The 18,716-nt window shown below is 37.0% G+C and overlaps 1 protein-coding gene across 1 annotated transcript in view; it reads left to right on the plus strand.

Moving 5' to 3' along the window:
• The window catches only part of RBM27 (RNA binding motif protein 27), a 67,261-nt gene that overhangs the window by 41,326 nt on the left and 7,219 nt on the right, over positions 1–18,716 (plus strand). Inside the window, exons 11-19 of the mRNA XM_065873291.1 lie at positions 1,592–1,736; positions 2,180–2,333; positions 4,347–4,643; positions 6,206–6,346; positions 10,108–10,227; positions 11,570–11,644; positions 11,785–11,949; positions 13,974–14,078; positions 14,183–14,374. Of these exons, the coding sequence (XP_065729363.1) occupies positions 1,592–1,736; positions 2,180–2,333; positions 4,347–4,643; positions 6,206–6,346; positions 10,108–10,227; positions 11,570–11,644; positions 11,785–11,949; positions 13,974–14,078; positions 14,183–14,374 (1,394 nt within the window). The remainder of the gene's footprint in view (positions 1–1,591; positions 1,737–2,179; positions 2,334–4,346; positions 4,644–6,205; positions 6,347–10,107; positions 10,228–11,569; positions 11,645–11,784; positions 11,950–13,973; positions 14,079–14,182; positions 14,375–18,716) is intronic.

Genomic DNA, 18,716 nt, shown 5'->3' on the forward strand with positions numbered 1-18,716 from the left:
GACATTTTCCTTTTCTTACCTTCTTTCTTATCCTGATTTTATTAACTCTTCTTTACTGCCATTAATGACATTATTGCTCCTACCAGTTAACAGTTTTGTGTCAAGATTAAACTAAGTCCTTTTTAATATATTATTATCTCTCATATTCCTTACCAACAACTTAAATGAGGTACTATTTTTATTCTCTTTTTTATATATAGACATTGAGGCGAAGAGAGGTTAAAGAACTTGCCCATTATTAATTCTTTTCTGTTCTATTCTATTCTATACATCAGCGGTCTCCAGACTTTTTGGCACCATGGACAGTTTTCGTGGAAGACAATTCTTCCACAGACGGATGGTGCAGCCGGTGGTGTTGGGGATAGTTCAGGCGGTAACACGAGCGATGGGGAAGCTTGCTAGCCTGCCGCTCACCTCCTGCTGTGTGGACCGCTACTGGTCTTTGGCCTGGGGTTTGGGGACCCCTGCTATACATGACAGAACTAGCATTTGGACCCAGGTTTATCTAATTCCAAAGAATATGCTCTTACTTTCTGTGCTGTAATGCATATATTGTTACCAAATTACCTGAAATTAGTGGGAAGTTTGTATTTTCAGCCCCATAGTGATTATTCTTTGCTGCTGATTTTACTTTTGGTGGAGTCGCTAAAGTTATGGAGAATACTCAGAATATAACATGTGCAGTTTTGGGTTGGTATTTGCTTTTTGGTTCAACACACCTCTTTCCACTGACAGGTAACCTATCGTAAGGTCAACGTCTTATAGTATTTTAGTCTTAACTGTTGTGAATGGAATGTGTTAATTTATAACATTGGCTTTGAATTTTCCTTTCAATGTTTAGGTTTGAATAATCTTAAACCTACAAAAAAATCAAAAGTGCAATAAACACCTGAATACTTTCACTTAGGTTCACCAGTTGTTAACATTTTGTCAGCTTTGGGCATGAATGCTCACTTGTGTGCACTCTTCTCTCTGTCTTCCTCCCCTTCCTCCCCTCTCCCTTCACATTGTTTTCTTGAATCACTTGAAAGTAAATTTTGGAGATTGTGACACTTTAAGATCCTTTAGTTTACATCTGAGAATAAGACACAGTACTATATATGTGCAATATCATTGCCACACATAAAAGAAAATCATAATTCCATAGTAGTATCCTATCCATGTGAACTTCTTGTTGAATCCTATAAGGAGACAAATATTTCACTCCATTTGTGGCCTAATAAGTTTGATCACTTGCTGTAATTGTTAGAGCTCTCCATTGTAAAGTAAATAATTTCTGGAGTGGTACTTTGGCATCAGATAAATATCTTATTCTCCAACACCCTTTCACTGATTTTTTTTTCCTTCCATTTATGATCCTTGCCTGAATCAGTCATTACATCAGAGTTGGCTAGGAGTTTTTAAACGCGCATATTGTATTTTTGAAAAAGGAGGCAATTGATAATTTATTTTTGCTGTTAAACATTTCTGAAAAGGAAATGGTAGTAGTCAGGTGCTATTCACAGTGATTTTTAGCTTTTGGACTAAATAATCATTTGAAATTCCCCAAATACAACGCATAGTCAGTAATGTTAATTTTTGTTTTCTACAGCTGCTAACATTGTCATCCAGACTGAACCACCAGTTCCTGTTTCAATTAATAGCAACATAACCAGAGTGGTTCTTGAACCAGATAGCCGGAAAAGAGCTATGAGTGGTTTGGAAGGGCCACTGGCAAAGAAACCTTGGCTGGGAAAGTAAGATAATTTGCTAATTAGTAACATCTAATTGATGTTTCTGGTTTTTTGTTTACAGTAGTAAATTTGTAAAATTAAGAGTTGTCATTAATCATTAATTTTCAATCTATGTGCCTCAAAGCTAAGGTTCCCAAAGGCATCATTAGTATGTCTTAAACATTGAAAAGTTAACAGAATATTGATAATAGATACTAGTAATTTGTACTAATTTCTAGGCCTAACCCAGTATTAGAATTATTGAGACATCAGTCTTCTTTCTTTCTCTCTACCTGTTTGATTCCCATGTAATAAGGATAATGTGAAAATTACCTAGTCATTTCTGAAGAATGTTAAGTGCTTACAAAGGATACTTGAATAAATATAAACTTACATTCTTTGCTGATTATCTCTTGCCTAGGCATAATGTAGGAGAAGTAACCAAGATCTGTTAATATTCCTTTCAGGCAAGGGAATAACAATCAGAGTAAACCAGGATTCTTGAGAAAGAATCAGTATACAAACACCAAATTAGAAGTCAAGAAAATCCCTCAGGAATTGAACAACATTACCAAGCTCAATGAACACTTCAGCAAATTTGGAACTATTGTTAATATCCAGGTAGGTGTAGCTATGTTGGTGACAAAATCCATGTATATAATGTATCTTCAAAAATATTCCTATCAGCTTACCTTGCTTAAACAAGCCAGTGATTAGTCTGATCATCTCTGCTATGTGTTTTAAATTCCACTGTTTATCTGTATGCCCAACTTTATGATGGAGCTGTTGTGCTGAATTTGTCCTCTGAATTCATTTGGTTCTTTTCTGCAACCTCTTCCTAAAAGACAGTGGGCCAGTTATTGTATTTTTGTTCATAGTTATATCTCTGGACAGATGACTTTTTTACCTGCTTTAGTGTTCTAACTAAGTAGGTGAGATTTTTGGTAACTTCTAAGATTGTAAGTTTGTTTACTGACTGGCTTTTATTTTGTGAAATATTAATTGGTTAAGGATGGTTCTAATCTTGAGAATTTTAGGCACTGTAACATATAATCTAACCTCAAATAAATTGAAGCTTTTATATTTTGCTGTGTGTTTGTTAGATATTTGAATTTATCAATTTGTGGTTGGGTGTTACGCTGTAATTGAGGGTACTAGAAGGTCTGTTAAAGTTGGGATTTCAGTCAGTTACCCCTGACACGCAGTGTTGCCATCAAACCAAAATACGATTTATGTACCTCTCACTACCTTTTTTCTCTTAAGTTTTCCCTAGGTCATTATTCGTTATGGCATTTAGAAAAATTAGGAAGCTTTTAATGTAAATGAGTATGAGTCTGCTTGGGTTGCCATAACAAATACCATAGACTGGGTGGCTTAAACAACAAAAATTTATTTGCGGGGAATCCAAGACCAGAATACTAGCCAATTTGGTTCCTGGTAAAGACTCTCTGGCTTGGAGACGGCCATCTTCTTGCTGTGTGCTCACATGATGGAAGGAGAGGGAAGGGAAGAGACAGAGAGAGCTCTTCCTGTAAGGTCACCAGTCCTGTCTGATTAGGGTGCCACCCCTTTGATCTCATTTAACCTTATTTACCTCCTAAAAACCCTGTCTCCACATACAGTCACATTGGGGGTCAGGGCTTCAACATATGAATTTGGGGAGGACATAACTCATTCCGTAGCAGTAGGCCATAATTTATATAAGCACTATTCTCTATTTGGGGGAATTTATGTTGTTCTTACTATTTTTTATAAAAACAATGCTATTGTGAGCCTCCTTTTGTATAAACCTTTTATTTTTTTATGATGCATTGCTGAATTAAAGGGAATTTTGAAACTTTTTATTTGAACTGCCAAATTGTTCTCCAAAAGGGTTGTGCCAGTTGATGCTCCCTAACGCAATGTGTGAACCTCATCAAAACTCTAATATGGATCCATTAAAAATTTTTAGACCAGTTTCAAAAGTGAAAAATTGTACTTGCTTTAATTTGCTTTGTTTTTATTCCTAGGTAGACTCTAATTTATATAGACCATTTGCAGCACTTTTGGATTTACCTGTCCACTGTCTTTGCCCATTTTTTATGAAGGCATTTATAATAATGCTTTTCCAAACCTTTGCCTGTCATATATATGAAAATTACTTTTTTGTTTTGTCACTCATTTTGTTTGTGACAGGTTTGGACTGACAGTGGTTTAAAATTTTATTTGGTCAAATTCGCTGTTTGTCTTTATGGGTCCTGCCTTTATAGGTGTACATAAAAAGGCTTTCCAAAGCCTCAGATTATACAGATATTCACCTTTTTTCCCTGGGTTTTTTTGTTTGTTTTTTTGTAAAATGTTTTCTCTCTCTGGAGTTTATTTGGATGTGTAAGATACCAGGGAAGAACCTAATAACTTTTCCCCAAGTGGTTATATAACATCACTAGGATTATTTATTAAATAATCCAATATTCTTTCATATATAATGTTGAAATACACGTTATCTTTTAAGGGATAGCTAACTTTATTTACATAGAATTCACAATGGATTTCAGCAGGCTGTTTTCTACTTCTGAATTTTTTATCAATAATTTATCAATATTTGCTTAACTACAATCATTAATTTATGTGTGTTGTTGTTGTTTTTTCTTATAGGTTGCTTTTAAGGGAGATCCAGAAGCAGCCCTCATCCAGTATCTTACCAATGAGGAGGCCAGAAAAGCCATTTCCAGCACTGAAGCAGTTCTAAACAACCGGTTCATTCGAGTCCTGTGGCACAGGGAAAATAATGAGCAGCCAGCACTACAGTCGCCAACACAGCTGCTCCTGCAACAGCAGCAAACACTTAGTCACCTGTCACAGCAGCACCATCACCTGCCACAGCACCTTCATCAGCAGCAAGTGCTGGTGGCCCAGTCTCCTCCCTCCACAGTACATGGGGGTATTCAGAAGGTAATCTGCTGGTTCACAGGGAATTAAAGATCCTTTAGTCCCATCCTCTAGATCATTGTTTCTCAATTTGTGGTCCTGGGGTCTTCTACATCAGAGCCATTCAGTTTGATTTGTAGACCGGCAGCATCTGATCTCCTAGGAGCTTATTAGACATACAGTTTCTAAGGCTTCACCTCAACTTACTGAATTAGAATCACTATGAGTGGGGCCCAGTAATCCGTTTTAACAGGCTTTCCAGGTGATTCTTATGTACCTTGAAGGTTGAGAAGTGCTGTGTTGCATCAAAATCACTTATCTGGGTGCACATTCCTGGGTCTTACCTTCTCAGATCTACAGAGTCAGTCTCTAGATATGGGACCGTAAATCTGCATATTTAAGAAATACCTTTAGTGATTCTTCTCAACACTAAAGTATGATAGCCATCCACGACCGGACAACTTTGAATCTAGAACAGCTTCTTTGTTTTGTGTTAGAATCAGACACTCTTTTTTTTTTTTTTTGGCGGTACGCGGGCCTCTCACTGATGTGGCCTCTCCCGTTGCGGAGCACAGGCTCCGGATGCACAGGCCTAGCGGCCATGACTCACGGGCCTATCCACTCCGTGGCATGTGGGATCTTCCCGGACCGGGGCACAAACGCGTGTCCCCTGCATCGGCAGGCGGACTCTCAACCACTGCGCCACCAGGGAAGCCCAGAATCAGTCACTCTTATAGCGATCCTTTTGTCCCACTTTTTCTCATATAGAAAAATTCTGTTCTCTTTAAAACTGAAATGGGAGCTCCAGGAGACTGGGATTTTGTCCGTTGTATTCATTTGATCCCTAGTGCCTAAAACAAGGCCTGGCATACAGCACTCAAAACATATTTGAATGACTAGATGAACAAAGTAAAGAACAAACCACCATGCATTAAAACCATTCAGATATTGATGATAATGTTAATCTCCTCCTAGGCATTCTCTTGTTTGGATTAAATGCATTCAGATTGAAAAAAAAAGGATTCTTTAACAGTACATAGTATTAACTCCATTTATCATCGTGTTTATTTGCAGTTAAGCCTGCATTTCTTTGGTCTCTGCCCCATTTCATGTTAGGGCCAAAGGTAAATGTTCCCCCAGGTGTTGACTGAATGGTATATGAAAGAGTGATACAGTCACCTCTGTGATCCATTAGACCCTGTTCTGTTAATGCAGCCCAAGATTATGTTATGTTTTTAGGGTGGCCATATCACATTCTTATTAAGCTACTGTCAATTAAAACCTTTAAGTCTTAAAAAGCATTACATATTGAAGGGAACATTAAGAAAATTATTAGAAAGTTTTTTCTGTATGAGTATATACACATATGCATGCATAATTTCAAACATCCAAAAAAGTATGGATACTAACAGTCATTTGTATATCCACCTCTTCACTTAAAAAAGTCAAACCTTACAGATGATTGAAGCACCCTTCCTTCGCATTTCCTTATCTTCCTCCCCAGGGTAATTACTGTCCTAAATTTGTATCATTCCTAGGCATTTAAAAGAACTTCCACCGTAAATGTGTTTATTTTGTATATGCAGATGATGAACAAACCACAGACATCGGGTGCATATGTTCTTAACAAAGTTCCTGTGAAACATCGTCTTGGACATGCAAGTGGTAACCAGAGTGATGCAGCACACTTGTTGAATCAGTCAAGTGGTGCTGGAGATGATTGCCAGGTATATATTTCTGTGGACCTTTAAATATATTTAGAGTTGTTCAGTGACAGAAAGAAATTAACAAATTGATTAGCACCCAGATTTATAATGTCTTATTTCCTCAATCAAGATAATTGTGAGAGCTAACCTAAATGTGGCCAGTAAACTTCCCTAATTTCCATGATTGAGCCAGAAATTTGCTAGTTAAATTTTCTTTTCCTATTGAAAGCTAAATAGGAATTTGAAATTTTTAGCCATTTATTAATAGATGTCTATTAATCCATTCCTTTTATAATGTTTCTTCTTTAATATAATTAAGAACATCATAAAGGGGATTCAGTCATAGTCAATTCAAAAGTCAGATTTTTTTTTTTTTTTTTTTTTGCGGTACATGGGCCTCTCACCATTGCGGCCCCTCCCGTTGCGGAGCACAGGCTCCGGACGCGCAGGCTCAGCGGCCATGGCTCACGGGCCTAGCAGCTCCGCGGCATGTGGGATCTTCCCGGACCGGGGCACGAACCCGTGTCCCCTGCATTGGCAGGCGGACTCTCAACCACTGTGCCACCAGGGAAGCCCCAAAAGTCAGATTTTGAAATATGTTTTTAAGTAGTTTCCTTTCCTTTTGGGAATATATCTATATGATGACTGTCCAGATTGGTGATTTTGTTTTCCAAGAGAGCTAGGAAAACTGAAAAAGAACAGGTGGGGTTAGCCCTCCTAGACATTAAAAAATACTGTGAAGTCAGTATAACTCAAACAATTTGATACTGGCACATGAAGAGACAGACCAGTGGAATAGAATCGAAGACTGAGGTTATAGACTCACTCACAAATAGGAATTTATCATATGCTAATACATTATCTCAGTTCAGTGGGGAAAGTATGGACTCTTTGGTAAATGGTATTGGGATAACTGGATAGCCTGATAGAAAAAAAAAATTAGATCCATTTTAAAAATTACATAATAAACCAGGATAATGTCCACAAGGACCTGAAATTTATATGCTGATGGTAATGCTAAATGGTACAGCCTCCGTGAAAGGAAATTTGGCAACATCTAGCAAAATTATGTATGCATTTACTCTAAACCAATAATCCTCCTCTAAGAATCTGTGCCAAAAATATACTAGTCAAACTATGGAAGGACATATGAGCAAGGCTAGGGAATGTAGACTCTCTTCAATAGCAAAAGACTGGAAACAATCCAGTGTCCATCAGTAGGGGACTGGTTACTTAAAATGTAGTACATGCATACAATAGCATATGTGTAACTTTGCAAAGGAATGACGAATATCTTTATGTTTACCATGAGGTGATCATCAGGATACATTAAATAAAAAAAGCAAAATGGGACAAAAAATGTAGAGTCGGCCACTGTTTATTTAAGAAAGTAGGGGCAATGAATACATTTACTTGCTTATGATAGAAAAAAACAAAAAAAGTAACCCATATAATTTAAGTCTTAGTGGTTACGGCAAGGATAGAAGAAGCTAGACAACTTTAAAAACCTCCGAAACATTTCTTAATTCTGTCCACCAAAAAGGTCTAGAAACTGACCCAGCCTGATGGTAATGAACCTTGACATGCCCCTTCCCCCAGCTCCAAAAAGAACCAGGGATCCTTGAAGAAATGGCTGTTCCCAGATTTGGGGGTGACAGTGTTCCAGATGAGCCTAGAATACTTTGTCAAACCAGAAAGTGAGGAATTTGTCGAAGATTACTAGCATCCTATCAAAGAATGAAAAAATGTCATAAAGGCTCTAGAACTGCACACCAATTTAAAGGAAATTCAGAGGACAGAGGGACGAGTTAAAGGATACCATAGAATCCTGTAGTGAATACTGCAGGATGAATGACCTGGTTTCTTCCAGAAGTGATTTGCAAAGAAAAGAAAGATACAGAGAGGGAAACGGAATTAAAGGAGACTTTAAAGAGATATAACCAATTGCATTTATATGGACCTTAGTAGGTCCTAATTTAAATGTGAAAAGAATGTTTAGAAAATTATAATAGAATCTGGAAATGTGACTATTTAATGATATTAAAGAATTGTTATACCTTTTAAGTGTGACAACGGTATTGTAGTTTTACTTAAAAAAGAAAGGAGTCCTTATCTTTTAGAGATACAACTGAATTATTTACAGATAAAATAATGTGTGTGTTATGATGATGTAGTTGGGGGTTTAAATAAAACAAGGTTATTTTATATAAAATAATGTAAATGATGATTGTTTCTGCTTGCTGATGGATACGTCAGGTTTTTTATATATAATTTTGTGCTTTTGTTTGTTTCAAAAATTCGATACTAAAAGATAGAAAAACAAAAGCAATCTCAGACTTTGAAGTCACACAGCCCTTACTGACTTGACCTGCCTCTTACTAGCTGTGTTAAATAACTGGCGAGCATTGGTTTCCTTTTCAATAAACTCAGTTGCTATGGGGATTAAAAAATTTCATATTGGTAAAGCATAAAAGAGAAGTGCTTATTCGCACATAATAAGTGCTCAGTAACTTGTAGGTAGTGCCATTTTTATTTTGATAAATAGTAATAACAGCATGAACATCATCTCTGCAGGTTTCTACAGTACTTGAGAGAGTTTCCTGTGTATTTAAAGTAGGTTAAGTTTTAGGACAATTAAGTATTGTATGATTGAGATAAGTTTTGTATTTGTATATATTGCGTGATTGAATTTTCCATGAATTTCTTAGTATTATATCCTGTGTCCCTTATATCATATATCCAAAGTTCATTTAAAAATAAATTATAAATTTATTTATTTATTATAAATTATTTAAAAATAAATTTCTGTTCAGAAAGGAATCTAAATACCAAAACAAGCACAGTAAAGATGGTCACCATTTTACTTGCAAAGTTAGATCTGTGAGCTAACTACTTATGGTTGGTTGTAAACTCATAACATTTGATTAAATATAGTATTAAGATTATGACTGCAAAGTACCTTAATTCTTAGGAGGGTTTGCAATTAGAACATGCATTCTTATTTGGCATTGTGGAAAATAGCTTAATGACATTACCCTCCCAAAGACCTCCAGGAACACACCTGTAGTTGAACAACTCTTATTCAGTGAGGGAGTATACACAGTGAAACCATGGAACATCTCATTTAGAGGGTGTTAGCAAGGACTTCTGTTAGGATTGGCTGTGTTAGGTGATTTGTTGGAGGGTTAAAGGAAACAGGAGTAATTCTATGATCAGATTTCCTAGTAGTTTACCTAGAAGGAGGGAAGACTAGAATTATGCTAAAGCTGTGTTGGTAAAGTAGCTGTAGTCACTCATATTAGCCAGGGTAGAGAGATGTTTAGTCATTTGTATGGTTTGGATAGTATTCATGGTTTGTGTGTGTGTGTGTGTGTGTTCAGTCGTGATAATGGAGTGATCTTGTTTTTGCCTTGATCCACCATGGGCACAAGAGTGACCTTGTCTGAGGTTGATGTTCTATGAAAATTGTTTATGTTAACAAGGGGACACTAAGGCCTAGCTGTGAGTGGCAGTCTAGCTCCTAGATGTCAGGAGTTGTTGTTCTTTTTCCCACAATTAAAAAAAATATAAAGAAAAGAAAGATAAGTGATTGTATTCAGAAACACAACATTATTACTTAAAATTAGTTTTTGTTTTTATATTTGAATGACAATTGAGTTTATGTGTAAAGAACTTGTTTTATAAATGAAGTTTTTAAATGTAAAAAAAATATATGGAGTCTTTTTAAAAAATTATTTTAAGGTATTGCTAAGATTTAATTTAATTATATTTGTGTTTCATAGATATTTTCAGCTCCAGGCCATCCAAAAATGATCTACAGCTCCTCAAACTTAAAGACACCTTCAAAACTTTGTTCAGGATCAAAGTCTCACGATGTCCAAGAAGTTCTTAAAAAGAAGCAGGTAACAGCCTCAATTCTTTTCCTTCAAGAGGAAAGGATCTATTGAATTCTTTTTTTTTTTAATACATTTATTTATTTATTTATTTTTGGCTACATTGGGTCTTCGTTGCTGTGTGTGGGCTTTCTCTAGTTGCGGCGAGCAGGGGCTACTCTTCGTTGCAGTGTGTGGGCTTCTCATCACGGTGGCTTCTCTTATTGTGGAGCATGGGCTCTAGGCACACAGGCTTCAGTAGTTGTGGCACGCAGGCATCAGTAGTTGTGGCTCGCAGACTCTAGAATGCAGGCTCAGTAGTTGTGGCTCACAGGCTCTAGAGCGCTGGCTCAGTAGTTGTGGCGCACGAACTTAGTTGTTTCACAGCATGTGGGATCTTCCGGGACCAGGGCTTGAACCCGTGTCCACTACATCGGCAGGCAGATTTTCAACCACTGTGCCACTAGGGAAGTCCGGGATCTGTTGAATTCTTAAGTGATTATATTAACACCTCTGAACAGTTCATGTTGTTATGAAACTACATTTTAACATTTATTTAGCTGCTGCTTGATGCATTGTACACTTGAAAAAAAGATGAGCAAACAGAAAAAACGTTTTGCAGTTGCCTTTCAGTGGCTACATCAAGCACAAAGAAAGAACTTTTTTCTATGTAAAAGTAAAAGACACTGAGCTGTTGTATCTCCCCCCAACCCCCACAAGGGAGAGAAACAAACACTTTTATTTCATTATTTTCTCTTTTAATTCCTTTCTGGCTTCGTAAGTTAGGTAATGTTTCACGTGAAGTGTAACAATTATGTAGTTATTATTCATGTGACTCAGTTCTGAGTTTCATTATCATCTTAGATTTAAACTCACAAAGAGTTTTTCAAATAAAATAGTTATTTATATATATTATCTCAGTATAATTGGAGATTTAATTAACAGAGGGGTTGGAGGCAACATTTTCCAGGCAAAAATCCGTAGATTTTGCTATCATTTCTAATCTATAGCTGCATGTCACTTTTAGACTTTATTTTTAGACTTCAAACTTCAAAAGTAAGGATTTCTCTTATTATGTGGGGAAGTGAAAACTTGTTTTTCTTTACATATATATTCAGGTCATTTAAGTGAATAAACCTCATAGATACAGCTAATTACTGTTCAGTATTTTAAATATTAAAGTACAGTTACAAACGTAAACTCTTTTATATTGGAAGTGTTGGGGAAAATAGGTTTAAAGATTTCATCTCTGGCTTCAGCTATTTTTTGATAAGGGATGACTCAGAAGAATGAGTTGAGACTGTAGTAGCCATATATATCATGGGCAAACTTAGTTATTCATTACTGATTTTTTCTTTACCTGTTCATACAGGAAGCAATGAAGCTACAACAAGATATGAGGAAAAAGAGGCAAGAAATGTTAGAAAAACAAATAGAATGCCAAAAGGTAGGATAAATGTTCATTATTTGCATTCTGGAATTGATGTATGGAATGGATTTTACAAAGATATCCCCAGTAAAGTTTTAAAGGTTACTTAAACTAAAATTTACTAAGCATAGTTTTACTTTTTGCTGTTTATTTTATAGATGTTAATATCCAAGCTAGAAAAAAACAAAAACATGAAACCAGAAGAGAGAGCAAATATAATGAAGACTTTAAAAGAGCTTGGAGAAAAGATCTCACAATTGAAAGATGAGTTAAAAACATCTTCTGCAGTCTCCACACCATCTAAAGTAAAGACAAAAACAGAGGTACCTATTTGCATTTTTCATTCAGCATGGGGTTATTGAACATCTGTGGTGTGCTTGGCACTTTAAAAGTGCAGTGGAGGCTTCCCTGGTGGCGCAGTGGTTGAGAGTCCGCCTGCCGATGCAGGGGACGCGGGTTCGTGCCCCAGTCTGGGAAGATCCCACATGCCGTGGAGCAGCTAGGCCCGTGAGCCATGGCTGCTGAGCCTGCGCATCCAGAGCCTATGCTCCACAACGGGAGAGGCCACAACAGTGAGAGGCGCACGTACCACAAGAAAAAAAAAAAAAAAAAAAAAAAAAAAAAAGTGCAGTGGAATCCTTAGGTAGCTAATAGTCTAGTGTGAGACAATTATAAGTATCTTTTTTTTTTTTTAATGTTTCTGTAGATGCTGTACACTCCCTCTGAAAGAAGTGATAATACCCGGTTTGAACAAAGATGTTTTTTAACTGAATTTTTTTGTTCTCCATGCTGATGATGTAACTGCTTAGAGTGATGGCAAGGAAAGAGACATTTCCTATTTCAGCAGCTTTTTTCTAATTTTTTAATAATGTTGTAATGCAGCCATCCCTTTTAATATTCAAAAGATATCATTGACTTTAGTATGGGTAAAAATGTGGCTTTCTATTGAAAAGAATAATCAAAAGTTCTAGATCCATTTAAGTCTAATTTTGTTCATTTCTATTTGTTTCCTTACCGTAGAAGAATACTTGCTTTTACACCATGGTTCCATCATTATTCTACAGCTCTGTAGTGGGATTTTAGATAAATTTGCAGCCCTTTGAGAACTGGGAATAAATCTGTCAGATATATATATATAGAATGCAAATTTTTATGTACAATATCATATTACATTTGAAATTGTGGTTCTCTGTTATTAAAGGAATGTAAAGTGTTTCATTAAGATTGCTTTTACACAACATTGTAAATCAACTATACTCCAATAAAAATTTTTTGAAAAAGATTAATTTATGATCTAAAAAAAGAAAAAGTGATTGCTTTTTAAAAATATAATAAAATGTTATTTTAATTGAAATTTCCCCCAATTATAAAAAGAGCATTTAATTATGGAAAGAAATTTAAGAGAATATGGGGGAAAGAAAATCTCTCATAGTCACACCAGCTAAAGGCTGATAATTTGTTTCTTACCAAAAAAAACACAAAAGAGTGGCAATAGTTATAGGGTTCAGATCTGAAAGCAATTATATAACTGTTATGTTTGTACTATTAGTGAACTTTTATTGTGTAATTTATTTTGCCCTATTATGTTTCACTTATGATGGTTTATTATGTTCTCAGCTCCCTCATCTCAGATGACTGTTTCCAAGGTCTGATTTTTAGGCCATCTTTTTTTTTTTTTTCCCTCAGTGATAGTTTATTTATTTCACATAAAAATCCCCCAAAGCTCGTGGAAATGATGCCTTCATATCACGACAGTAATCAGAATGAATTGTTTTTGTTTTTAAAAACCACAAAACTCGCTGTCGGAAAGATGGGTGTGTGAACTACGACTTGGGGAGGGACTTATGATGCATCCCATGTGTCACAAGAGGAAAACTCAATGTTTCTTTACAAGGAGGGCTCGACATCTGTTGCATTTCAGCCAAAAGCTGCCCCGCAGATACAAATCTTTCGCAAAGCCGATTTCAGAGGGTGCGGGTAGCAGCCCTAGGTGCTACCGAGGACACAGTGGCCCCGTATGGACGGAGCTGTGCCTCAGAACTTCACACACCTGTGTACAAGTGGCCGACCTGGAGACAGCCACCCCGGGGTGGCTCTTAATTAAACATTTGTAATACTGCTTGCTTATTAAGCAGTAATACTCTTTATTGTTACTACTGATAACATTATACTCTCTACATGTTTTCAGTATTATATCTGTACAGTTACTTTCCTTAAAACACCCATGTTTATTGCATGCTCTCACGTTTACCCAGAAGAGATGTGTGTCATTCTGTAAGTGTAATATTGTGAACAAGATTTTGTAGGTTGTCTAAAAAATACATTTTTACTCTTAATTTTTCCAAAGGCCCAAAAAGAACTATTAGATACCGAACTGGACCTTCACAAGAGGCTATCCTCTGGAGAAGACACAACAGAGTTACGGAAAAAACTCAGTCAGTTACAGGTTGAGGTGAGATTTAAGAGGAGTTACCCAGTACATTTAACATCTCAAAAAATAGTTTTCCTAGATTTAGTCTGATAATGTGTTGTATTCTGCTTTTTGTTGTTATTCAGGCTGCACGATTAGGTATTTTACCTGTGGGTCGAGGAAAGACCATGTCCTCTCAGGGTCGAGGAAGAGGCCGAGGCCGTGGAGGAAGAGGAAGGGGTTCACTAAATCACATGGTGGTGGACCACCGCCCTAAAGCACTAACAGTTGGGGGATTCATTGAGGAGGAGAAAGATGACTTACTTCAGCATTTTTCAGTAAGTTTTTAAAGTAGTAAATGCCAACTCTAAAAGCATTGTATAAGTTGTAAAATCATGGGTATTAGCAAATTCCTATTAATATATTTGAAGGTCAAGAAGCAGCTCATGCTATATTCCATAACACTTCACATAAATGCATTTGTAGCAACAAGTTACATTTGATTTTTGCTTTAGGGTTTATTACATGGTTTACCAGATGTTTATAGTCAGTAAGTCTGGGATGGAGACGAAATCCAAAGGAAGAATTCGTTAGGAGAAGAGTCATGTTTAGTTATATTCTGTGTACAGTGATGACCACTTGCTTTTAGACAAATATGCAAATAGATATTTGCCACAGGTGAATGTTTTTATTATTTTGCACATAAACAGTATATTCTCTTTCTAACCATTCATTAATTCATTCAGTAAATATTTTTTGAGTGTTATTTGTGCTAGAGCATTTTCATACGTGATCTCATGTAACCTTAAATAACTGTATAAAGTGCAGGTAGAAACCCATGTGTACAGATCGGAAAACTAAAGCTTAAAAAAGTCACCCAAGATCATACAGTTAATAAGTGGCAGGACCAAGGTAAAAATACACAATTGACTGTTAACATCCAGGATGCCTATTCCTCAAACAACTTTTTTGAGAGAAAACATTTTCAGCCCTATTGAGTGTTAAAGATGGTGAGAGAAATCTTAAAGAGCAAGATTTCACTCCATAGTTTCTTATTAATTTGATGCTCATTAATCTTGTTTCACCCTGGCTATTAGAGAATGGTGGGTTGTTATAAGATGTCCAGATTTGAGAGCCACCTGGGCTACAGTCTGTTTACTCTTGAGCCAGTTTTTTCACTAGCCTGTTATTTTCTTTTTTTGTAAAGTGTGAGATTGTCTTTAAGTGACTTCTTTGAGGAGTAAAGAAGATAATATACGGAGAAGCACTGTACATGGGCAGGGTGTTCTTCTGGAGGCTGGGTGAATGTCGATTTTTGTCTCTCAGAGTTGAGTATATAATATTCGAATTTCCTTGCCAAAACTTGGGCATGGGCATTTAGACCCACTGCCAGCTCTGGTGAGGTGCATTAGATAATAATGTATAATAATATAAAGCAGAATTTTTATAAATTTGGCTCTGTAGAAAGTTTTAGTTACAAAAAGTAGGTAATTTTGTTAGGTAGGAAGCTGCATGCTCTACCCTGAGGGTTATATATAAATCTTTAAGTTTTAATCCAGAAGTCATGCTCAAATGGCTCTCTTTCCTTCTCATAAGTAGAGTCATTCTAGAGTATCTAATAATAACCAACTTTTTTTTTTTTTTTTTGCGGTATGCGGGCTTCTCACTGTTGTGGCCTCTCCCATTGCGGAGCACAGGCTCCAGACACGCAGGCCCAGCGGCCATGGCTCACGGGCCCAGCCGCTCCGTGGCATGTGGGATCCTCCCGGACTGGGTTACGAACCCATGTCCCCTGCATCAGCAGGCGGACTCTCAACCGCTGTGCCACCAGGGAAGCCCCAATAACCAACTTTTATATACGTATATTTGTTAAGTCTGAAATACGGCACTTGGTTTGCGGAAAGAGACATGTCCAGGCATTTGGGGAAGGAGCAAACAAAGCCAAGGCTGGTAAGGCAACTTCAAGAATGAGACACTACCATTGGTTTCGATGGTGTTTTGTAGTTTGTTTTTTGTTTTGATAGGGTGCTATCAGACAGTCTTGAGTGCTAGAAACACACTTACACTTGTAACAGATACTTGCAGTATAGTATGCTTTCTTTAAAAAAAATACAGAAATACATATGCCTAAGACATTATTGAAAGTAGGTTTAGCAAACCTATAGGGTAACTCTTCTTCAAGGTCTTTTATAATCCCACAAAGGCTAAAGTAAAATGTATATTTTCAGTATTCTTTTACTGTCCTTAATGATTGTGAAAGGATCATGGATCAACCATATCTGTATGAAAAGGTGATGGATGGGGGTTAGTGAAGCTGTTCTGAAGTGTGAGGACCTAATTCTAGAGTCCTTCAGTTTATTCTTGTATTCATTAATCCAGCAGTCACCAACCTTTTTAGCACCAGGGGCTGGTTTCATGGAAGACAATTTTTCCGCGGACCGGAGGGGAAGGGGGAATGGTTTCAGGATGATTCAAGCCCATTAGATTTATTGTGCACTTAATTTCTATTATTACTACATTGTAATATATAATGAAATAATTATGCAATTCACCATAATGCAGAATCAGTGGGAGCCCTGAGCTTGTTTTCACATGCCACTCACCAATAGGGTTTTGATGTGAGTCTGCAAGCAGTTGAATTATTAGGGTCTCTGTGCAGTCGAACCTCTCTGCTAATGATAATCTGTATTTGCATCCACTCCCCAGCGCTAGCATCACCACCTCAGCTCCACTGCAGATCATCAGGCATTAGATTCTCACAAGGAGCGTGCAACCTAGATCCCTCACATACGCAGTTCACAGTAGGGTTCATGCTCTTATGAGAATCTAATGCCGCTGCTGATCTGACAGGAGGCAGAGCTCAGGTGGCAATGCAAGCAACGGGGAGTAGCTGTAAATACAGATGAAGCTTTACTTGATCACCTGCCACTCACCTCCTGCTGTGTGGCCCGGGGTTTGAGGACCCCTGCATTGATCCACTTTTAAGAATTTATCATACGGAAATTATGCAAATGATTCTGCAAACTGTAAGTGTGCTCAGTGTAGCACTTTCTATAATAGTGAAAATGAGAACTATCTAAACGCTCAACAGTACTTTGCTGCTATTAAAAACATGTTTTTAAAGAATAATGACATAAGAAAATTCTCAGGATTGTCTTTTAGGTTAAGGAAAGGTGGGATAGGAGAGTATACATAAGCTTGGAGTAGAACTGCTTTGAATTGTTAGTTCTGGGTGGGAGAATTCAAGTTAGTTTTAATTTTTTTCCCTTCTAGGCTCTTCTCTGTTTTCTGTGCTTTCCAAAGGAACATATCTTATTTTTAAAATCAGACTTTTTAACTTCACATTCATTTTTAAGATGAAACACCAGCATTTTTATACTGTATATGTTAAAACCAAATTTGAGGATATGTGTTAATCTTGGGCTTTACGTCCCAGATACGTACATGAAAAATATGAGTAAATTTAAAAATTGTTGACCTTTGAGCAGCATGGGTTTGAGCTGTGCTGGTCCACTTGTACACAGATTTTTTTCAATAATAAGGCTGATAGTAAGTTATTACCAAGATTTTTGACCGTATGGAGTTAGCACCCCAATCCCTGTGTTGTTCAGGGGTCAACTATATACACAAATTTAAAATCCAGAGAATGTTTATATATAATGGAAGTTATCTGTAACAACATAAAACATGTATAATAATATATAAATATTTTAATAGTATATATCACTAGTCAGACTTTTTCTAGTAAAGAACCAGATAGTAAACACATTAGGCTTTTGCAGACTTCATACAGTCTCTGTCACATTTTCTCCTTTTCCTCCTCTCTCTCCAAACCTGTCCTTCTCTCTTCCTCTTCCTTCTTCTTTTTCCTTTTCTTCTTTTAATAATTTTTTATAAATGTAAAAATAATTTATAGCTCACAGGCCACCAAAAACAAGGTGCTGGGCCATGTTTGGTCTGAAGGTTGTAGTTTGCAGACCCCTGGTATATATTATTTTATTACTTTATATATTAAATATTTGAGTTCAAAAATGGGAAATATGAGACTTCCCTGGTGGCACAGTGGTTGGGACTCCACACTCCCAATGCAGGGGGCCCAGGTTCGATCCCTGGTCAGGGAACTAGATCCCACATGCATGTCGCAACAAAGAGCTCGCATGCCACAACTAAGGAACCTACCTGCTGCAAGTAAGGAGCTGGCGAGCCTCAACTAAGGAGCGTGTCTGCTGCAACTAAGACCTGGTGCAAACAAATAAATAAATATATTTTTTTTTTTTTTAAAGGGAGGGCTTCCCTGGTGGTGCAGTGGTTGAGAGTCCGCCTGCCAATGCAGGGGACATGGGTTCGTGTCCCAGTCCGGGAAGATCCCACATGCCGCAGAGCGGCTGGGCCTGTGAGCCATGGCCACTGAGCCTGTGCGTCCGGAGCCTGTGGTCCGCAACGGGAGAGGCCACAACAGTGAGAGACCCACGTACCACAAAAAAAAAAAAGTAATAATAATAAATTAAAAAATGGGAAATAATATCATGTAATATATAAATAGAATTTTGTATGTTTTAAAGATAAAATCAGTGAGTCCCAAAAGAACTTTTTTTAAAAAAGAATCCTTATTTATATATCTTTCATTTGACAGAGTTAGGAGGGTATCAAAGACCATGAAGAATTTCCTTTAAGTATTTT

This window comes from Phocoena phocoena, chromosome 3, assembly GCF_963924675.1.
Source record: "Phocoena phocoena chromosome 3, mPhoPho1.1, whole genome shotgun sequence".
Taxonomy (NCBI): Eukaryota; Metazoa; Chordata; class Mammalia; order Artiodactyla; family Phocoenidae; genus Phocoena; species Phocoena phocoena.